The sequence below is a fragment of the Pipistrellus kuhlii genome, unplaced genomic scaffold (genome assembly GCF_014108245.1).
Source record: "Pipistrellus kuhlii isolate mPipKuh1 unplaced genomic scaffold, mPipKuh1.p scaffold_m20_p_33, whole genome shotgun sequence".
Lineage (NCBI taxonomy): Eukaryota > Metazoa > Chordata > Mammalia > Chiroptera > Vespertilionidae > Pipistrellus > Pipistrellus kuhlii.
The window spans coordinates 3,464,945-3,473,768 of NW_023425533.1; the positions used below are offsets into that span (position 1 = coordinate 3,464,945).

The window sequence follows — 8,824 nt, forward strand, 5'->3', positions numbered from 1 at the left end:
TACCAGGGTTATTTCTTCTTGTTGGATTGTTCCCTTTAGTATTATGAAGTGGTCTTCATTATCTCTTGTTATGTCCTTCAGTCTGAGATCTAATTTGTCAGATATAAGTATTGCTACCTCAGCTTTTTTTTCCTTTCCATTCTCCTGGAAAACCTTTTTCCATCCCTTCACTCTCAGTCTGCATGCTTTTTTTTTTTTCTGAGGTGGGTTTCTTGTAGACAACAGATGTATGGGTCTTGTTTTCTTATCCAATCTGTTACCCTATGTCTTTTGATTGGAGCATTTAATCCATTTACATTTAAAGTTATTATTAATAGGTACTCATTTGACACCATTTTTATTCTATAGCCCTGTGTTCCTTCTTCGCTTCCTATTTCTTTATTTTTACAGTAGACCCTTTAGCATTTCTTGCATTGCTGGTTTGGTGGACATAAATTCCTTTAGTCTTTTTTTTGTCTGTGAAGCTCCTGATTTCACCTTCAATTTTGATTGATAGCCTTGCTGGGTACAGCTTCTTGGATTCAGACCCTTCCTTTGCATAACTTTGTATATTTCATCCCATTCCCTTCTGGCCCGATGAGTTTCTGTTGAGAAATCAGTTGCTAGTCTGATGGGGGTTTCTTTATATGCAACTTTCTTTCTCTCTCTGGCTGCTTTTAAAATTCTTTTTTTTTCGTTGGTGTTTGCCAGTTTAATTATAATGTGCCTTGGCGTTGGTCTTTTGGGATTCATTTTGCTTGGGACTCTGCAAGCTTCTTGGATTTGTGTGGGTTTTTTCTTCTCTATCTCAGGAAAGTTTTCTCTCATTATTTCTTGAAATAGTTTTTCTATGCCTTCCTCAGTTTTCTTTCTGTCTGGAACCCATATTGTTTTGTTTTGTATTGTCTCAAAGTTTCCGTAGGCTCTCCTCCTGCTTTTTAATTTTTTTTTTTCTAGAAGCTGATCTAATTGGGTATTTTTCCCCCATCTTTGTTCTAGCTCACTGATGTAGTCCTCTGCTTCGTCTAGTCTACTCTTGATGCTTTCTATTGAGTTCTTCATGGTAGCGATGTCATTTTTCAGTTCTTCTTGGTTCATCTTCATTTCCTCTTGGTTCTTCTTCATTTCCTCTTGGTTCTTACTCATATTGTCAAATTTTTCTTCCATTCTTTTTAGCCATCTTATGATCATTACTCTGAATTCTTGCTCTGGTAGGTTGCTTGCCTCTAACTAGTTTACTTCCTTTTCTGGTGATTCCTGCTCTTCTTTCATTTGTGGGCTGTTTTTTGTTGTTGTTTTTTTGTTTTGTTTTGTTTTTGTTTTGTTTTGTTTTCTTTTGTTTTTGTATCTCTTTTCTGGATGTCTGGTTATGTAGATCTCTCTCTCCTGTATTGATTTAAAGGCACAAAATATGGCACAATCAGGTACAACACACAAGGCACTGAATAGAAATGTATTTGTGATATTAATAACCTCCAATAAAGGTGACCACTAGGAAAAGGCAAATTAGGGGATAGGAGAGAAAGAAGAAGAGTAAAAAGAGACGGGGGAAGGAAAAAAAGAAAAAGGGAAAAAAAGGAATGTCAAAATGAAATCGGGAAACGGAGCAAAGAGAGAGAGAGAGAGAGAGAGAGAGAGAGAGAGAGAGAGAGAGAGAAGAAAGAAACTAAGAGAAAAGGGGAACAAACTATATATATGGGGAGATAATTTCAATAGAACAACCACTAACCTCTGGAAATGCTGGCAACAGTACCTGGAGAATAATATAAACTACAACACCCACTAATATCCAGCAAAGGAAGGGAAAACAGAAGTAAAAAAAAGCAAACAAAAAAATACCAAGCAACAGCAACAACAAAAGAATAAGCAAAATAATTTCACTAAAACGCATAAAAATACAATATAATCAACATTCACACAAACAGCATCAAAAAGACAGAGAGGAAAACTTTTTTTTTTTTTTTTGCTAGTTAATACAGCTCAGAGAGGGGTGTGTATGCACTTGGCACAGGGGATTGAAAATTAGATATATAAGTAAGGTAGAAATTTTAGCAGGGGGAGGAGACAGAAAGAGTAGGGAACATCTACAGCAGGAAAGGGTTAAATTAAACAGGATAGCCAAAGGGGAAAGGTTAGCAAGAGAGTCATGGTGTAAAGGTTGTGTTGAGATAGGGTTAAACGATGCTAAAGGAGAAATGAAAATAGAATGAAGAATAGTAATTCCAATGTAAAATAGAGAGAAAATAAAATGGCACTTAAAAAAAAGAAAAAGGAAACAAAAAAGTTAAAATAGCGGCAGTAGTAATGCTGATTGAACCTAAAAATGTACTAATTAAAAAGGTAAAATCAAGTGAGGAAAAAAGGAAACAAAAATTGTTTCTTAAGTAAAAGATGCAAAAAATGAAAATAAAATAAAAATTTAAAAAAATAGCCAAAAAAAGTGTGCAGTTGTGAAGGCCTTTTACTTCCTCCGTTATTCCATTTGGCACGCCTGTTTCTCCGTCCAGACAGTATTGCAGTTTCCTGCATTCCGCTGCACCTCAGTGTTGTAAGCTAGTGCTTACTTTTAAGATGGCGATTTCTTAGTTTCTTGGTTTTTTATTAAATAAAAGTAGTAATAAACATAGTTAGTTTGTACTCCAGCCCCTAGGTGGCAGTGCTTCTGGATTGATGTCCCCGTCTTTTTGGCTGATCTAGCCTTCTTTTTCTATGGCACTCCATACAGATTTTCCCTTGGAGCTGAATCCCAGATGGTCTCTCCCTGCTCTGCTTCTCAGCTTCCAGAAAAGCAGTTTCCCCCTGTCGTATCTCAGGGCCAGCCAATCTAGGTGGTCTCTCCTTTGTAATCAGAAGCAAAGCGTTGTAGGGGATTCAGCCTGTGTGCACGATGGGCCATTCTGCGCGCACTTGCAAACAGACAAAAACCTTTCCAACTCCTGTGTTCTCCCTCCGTGTCTGATCAGAATGGGTTGCTCCCTAGAGAACCCCACTATTAGCAACTTTGGGGACTCCCATCCACTTTCTCGAATCTCACCAGACCCAACACGGGGGGGGGGGGCTTTTGTGGACACAGATTTCCGTGGTCCCAGTGCGCCTGCTTTTGTCTCTGCAGCCACAGCGGCCGCAGCCTCTGCACCTGCTGCCCTTGCTGCCTGGACACAGACACCCCATGTTATCCCCAGCAAAATCCAACCTTTTTGTGGAATCCGCGTGTCCGCACTGGTTGGGGCCCCACAGCTGCTCTGTGGTCTCCACAGTTGTGGTCTTTTCAGGTCTCAGATAAGATCCCAGTCGCAGCTCTGCTGTGGTTGTGAGACACAGCACGTACCAGTGTTCACCTTGCCGCCATCTTCTCTACATTTCATCTAGAATCTTTTTTTTAATTGACAGATATCTTTTAAGAATATCTATGATTATCTAGAGACAAACAAACCAGTTGATTTCTCCACTTGAGTCCCACCTCAGCCTCTAAAGAGAAACATGTCCAAATGGGCTTTTTATAGTTACCTTGTACTACTAGATAGATCCCAAAACGTTTTTTCCTAATTTTAAGGCATCCTAGTTGAACTGCTCACTCTGCCTATTTAAGTAGATCAAACGACCTTATCTTAATTATTTTATTTAGATTTATTAATGAATGTATTATTTATATGTAGGGAAATATGAGACTTTGCCTAATTAAAAGTAATATATTGCTATTGGGCAACAAATGAGATGATTTAAATGGAATTTTTCTGTGGTTGATATCTCTTTCTAGAAGCAAGATTTATTTGGGGGATTAATTATAATTTCTTTTACTTCTTTGGTTAATGTTATATACAAATTCTAAATAGGTGACTATTTACATAGTATATGTTTTCTTTATATTTGCTAAATCTAATATCAAATGCGGTATTTCTAATTTGTGTTTTCTAGTCACAATTTATTCAGTTTTCAAAGACCCTTTATAACTTATTTCATGGGGACCCTGAAGAAGAGTTGTTATATCAAGCCATTGCTGTTGTAACCAGCCTTTTGCTCAGAATGGAAGAAGTTGGAAGGACACTTCATAGCCCTACATCATCAGCCAAAGGATTCTCTGGTATCGTTTGTGCTTCTAGAGGACCCAGTGAGGGGAAAACAGAGATCCCCTTGGAGAAAGATCCCTCCTTGCTCAAGGAAGAACCTCAGTGGTCATTTGCATTTGAACAGATTCTTGCTTCTTTGTTGAATGAACCAGCAGTGGTGAGGTTTTTTGAGAAACCCATAGATGTAAAAGCCAAACTAGAGCATGCAAAAACCTCTCAGTTAAGTTCCAGAAACAAGATATAAATCTCTTAACAGGAATTGCCTTTCAGACAAATTCACTGATTCCTGTAGTTGTCAGCTTGATTCCTGGGAGTAGAGATCAGGGATTTATTATGTACCAAAATGTTTGAATGTTTGAAAAATATATTTGAAACACAATCATTCCTTTGTGGTAGTCTCTAATTTTTATATTCTCCAATACAAATGTAATTTTTAAAAATTTTATTTTTCAATTAAAGTTTACATTCAATATTATTTTGTATTAGTTTTAGGTGTATAGCATAGTGGTTAGACAGTCATGGACTGTGCACAGTGATCCACTGAAATTCCCAGTAGCTTCCTAGTACCATATATAGTTATTATATTATCGACTGTATTTCCTATACTATACATCCCTGTGACTACTTTATAACTACCAATTTGTACTTCTTAATACCTTCACCTTTACAAGATACAAGGTATCAGGGGAGAGTGTTAAATGATACCACCAGAGGGCGCCAATGTAACACTTTTGGTAAAGAAATTACTAGTTTGTGCTGCTATTTCCATATGAATAACTGATAATTTTGAAAATGTGGTATTAATGTTTGAGTATTAGTGATGATGATATGTTATACTGATGAATGCTACTTTCCAAATTACAATGCTGTAGAAAACCAGGCTCTTAAATTTATAGCCTTAATTATAAGATTACTGTATGGGGGCTCATTTTCAAGTTATCTAACTGAAATGATATTAACTTTTTAAAAGTTAATCTAATCTTGTCTTCTAATAATAAATGTTTTATTTTAGTAACTTCCTAATTCTTCCTACCTGAGCAGTTCAGAAGCTGCTGACTCATACTTCTGTGTTATTGATAAAAATATATCAATAACTCAAAACTCTGGGCTAATATAAAGAAAAACAATATTGGATGTGGATCTAAGCCGGATAAAGCCAGCTTTTTCAGAAGGGTTAAGAAAAAGTTCAATTTTAACTGTTTCTCATTAAACTGAAAAATTACTTGAAATTCTTCTGAGCACTGCTGTTTGTGGCATTTGTCTCAGAATAGCTTGTGACTGCTTTGATTCTAGCTTTATATTTTGGATTTTCACCAGTCATGTTTTAAGTTACATTAGATTGACTGTATTAGTCTGGCAAGTCCATAAAATATAATAGTGTGTATGACTGTTAAGATGATGTATAGAATTGCTGGTATTTACCTAAAAAGTTTTTACTGTATGATTTAGATATAAATTTCTATATACTTTATGCTGCTTATGTATCAGTCATTACAGTGAAGATCCATGTATAAATAATGGGCTTCATTAGCACTTTAAAGAAAAAATAATCAAACTATACTTCTGATAGGAGCAATTTATTAATCATTTGACTCTAGAATTGTGGGGAAAAATCATCCACTGAGTTTCTTTCTTCAAAAAAGACTTTGGTTTTAAGCCCTTTGACTTTTAGATTTGAAATAGTGAAAGGATAGACATCCTTTAGACTCAGGTGACCCAAGAAGTCTTCTTTTGTGGAAAAAAAAATGGTATATATAGTCAGCCTTTAACAAGGATCCACTGTGATTAAGGTGTAACATAGAGGGCTTTGTCACCATAGAATATATTATTTTCAGAAAGACGAATTTTTAAGTGAACCCTTTGAAATTTTCATAAATTGAACTTAACCAAACACTTAATAGTAGTGTCTTTAAAATGATTTGGTCAGTCATTTCCTTATCTTTGCAAGGAAATTACCATTTAAAGAGATAGCTGGTAGATAACATCTATTCCTTTTCTCAGAAATGATTTGCTGAAACATGTTCACAGTTCAGAGTTTGGCTAATAGTTTATATGTTAACTATCACACATTTGCTATTATGCAATAATTGATAAATTAAACCTCTGTAGCTCTAAAAAGACACAGGCTCTATGCTTATATACAAAGGCACTATTGCACATATTTTGTTGACTATTTTGTCAATTGTATTTACAAAAAAGATACTTTCTTAAGAGTATATGCTATTAATATTTGATATTTTAAAGTCAGAATATTGAAGACTACCTTATATTGTATTGTAGCATAGATTAATTAACATTGAATACTTAAAGAAATTTTTTAGTTGCAAAAAGACTATACATGCAAGTTAAGACAACTTTTTCTCAGTCTGTAGGAGAAATAAGCAAAATACATAGTTTTATAGTTGCTACCTTGATGAACAAATGGGTCTTATGTGGCTGTGTCAAAATGAACCAGAGCATTATACCTTATATATTACATTAAATATGTTATAAAGTGGCTTTTCTTGTCTTATAAAATAAGTGTTATAAATCTATTCTAATAAACATGAAAAGTGGTTTACTTAATGATATTGCTGTTATTTGTTACAATGTATTTTTATTAACGACTAAATTCAGTTTTCACTTGAGGACTTCTTCCCTGTATTACTTAAGGTTCAGTTGCAGAGAACAGAATTCACTCTTTTTTTTATTTATTAAGGTATTATATGTGTCCATATCTTACCATTGCCCCCCTACCCCACTCCTATACATGCCCTCACCCCCCTGTGTTTTGTGTCCACTGGTTATGCTTATATGCATGCATAAAAGTCCTTCGGTTGATCTCTTATCTCCCCCACTTGTCTCTATCCTCCCGCTGTAATTTGACAGTCTGTTTGATTCTTTATTGTCTCTGTATCTATCTATTTGTTCATCAGTTTATAATGTTCTTTATTATCCATAAATGAGTGAGATCATGTGGTGTTTTTCTTTCATTGATTGGCTTATTTCACTTAGCATAATGTTCTCCAATTCCATCCAGGTTGCTGCAAATTATAACAATTCCTTCTTTTTATGGCAACATAGTATTCCATTGTGTAGATGTACCATAGTTTTGGGATCCAGTCATTAGCTGATGGGCACCTAGACTGTTTCCAAATCTTAGCTATTGTAAATTGTGCTGCTATGAACATAGGGGTGCATATATCCTTTCTGATTGGTGATTCTAGTTTCTTAGGATATATTCCTAGGAGTGGGATTACTGGGTCAAATGGGAGTTCCATTTTCAGTTTTTTGAGGAAACTCCATGCTCTTCTCCACAGTGGTTGCACCAGTCTGCATTCCCACTAGGAGTGCACGAGGGTTCCTTTTTCTCTGCAACCTCGCCAACGCTTGTAGTTTGTTGATTTGTTGATGTTGGCCATTCTGACAGGTGTGAGATGGTACCACATTGTCGTTTAAATTTGCATCTCTTGCATAATTAGTGACTTTGAACATGTTTTCATGTGTCTCTTGGCCTTCCTCTGTCTTCTTTTGAAAAGAAGATTCTATTTAGGTCCATTGCCCATTTTTTAATTGGATCATTTATTTTCCTTTTGCACTCCCCATTAAATTACCAATGGCATATTTCACAGACCTAGAAAGGACTCCCCAAAAATTCATCTGGAACAAAAAAAAAAAACCAAATAGCCACAGCAATTCTGAGAAAGAAGAATAAAGTAGGAGGGATCTCAATACCAGATTTCAAGCTGTATTACAAAGTCACAGTCCTCAAACAGCCTGGTACTGGCACAAGAACAGACATATATTATAGATCAATGGAATAAAATAGAGAATCCGGATATCAACCCAAACCTCTATACTCAATATTTGACAAAGGAGACATAAACATACAATGGAGTCAAGACAGTCTTTTCAATGAATGGTATTGGGAAAATTGAACAGAAACATGCAAAAAAATGAAACTAAATCACCAATTTACACCATACACAAAAGTAAACTCAAAATAGATACAGGACTTAAACATAAGATGGGAAACTATAAAAATACTAGGGGCATCCACAGGCAGCAAAATCTCAGACATATGCCAGAGGAACTTATTCACTGATACTGACCCTAGGTTAATGGAAGCTAAAGAGAAAATAAACAAATGGGACTATATCAAAATAAAAAGCTTTTCTACAGAAAAAGAAACCATCATGCCGAGACCGGTTTGGCTCAATGGATAGAGCGTTGGCTTGGGGACTGAGGGGACCCAGGTTCGATTCCGGTCAAGGGCATGTACCTTGGCTGCGGGCATATCCCCAGTAGGGGGTGTGCAAGAGGCAGCTGATCGATGACTCTCTCTCATCGATGTTTCTTGCTCTCTGTCTCTTTCCCTTCCTCTCTGTACAAAATCAATAAAATATATTTAAAAAAAAGAAAAAGAAACCATCAACAAAACAACAAGAAAGCCCACTGTATGGGAGAACATATTTGCAAATGTTATCACTGATAAACTTTTAATCTCCAACATCTACAGACAGCTTATACAACTTAATTAAAGGAAGATAAATGATCCAATTAAAAAATGAGCAATGGACCTAAATAGAATATTTTCAAAAGAAGACAGAAAGAAGGCCAAGAGACACATGAAAACATGCTCTAAGTCACTAATTATCCAAGAGATACAAATCAAAATGACAATGTGGTATTATCTCACACCTGTCAGAATGGCTATCATCAACAAATCAACTATCGACAAGTGGTGGCGAGGATGCTGAGAAAAAGGAACCCTTGTGCACTGCTGGTAGGAATGCAGA

The 8,824-nt window shown here is 35.8% G+C and overlaps 1 protein-coding gene across 3 annotated transcripts in view; it reads left to right on the forward strand.

The window, feature by feature from the left end:
- Positions 1 to 6,616, forward strand: part of TBC1D8B (TBC1 domain family member 8B) — an 86,819-nt gene extending 80,203 nt beyond the window's left edge. For all 3 annotated transcript variants that reach the window (XM_036460735.2, XM_036460736.2, XM_045570467.1), the window contains one exon: positions 3,895 to 6,616. In XM_036460735.2, the coding sequence (XP_036316628.1) occupies positions 3,895 to 4,290 (396 nt within the window). In that variant the 3' untranslated portion in view covers positions 4,291 to 6,616. The remainder of the gene's footprint in view (positions 1 to 3,894) is intronic.
- Positions 6,617 to 8,824: the final 2,208 nt, after the last annotated feature.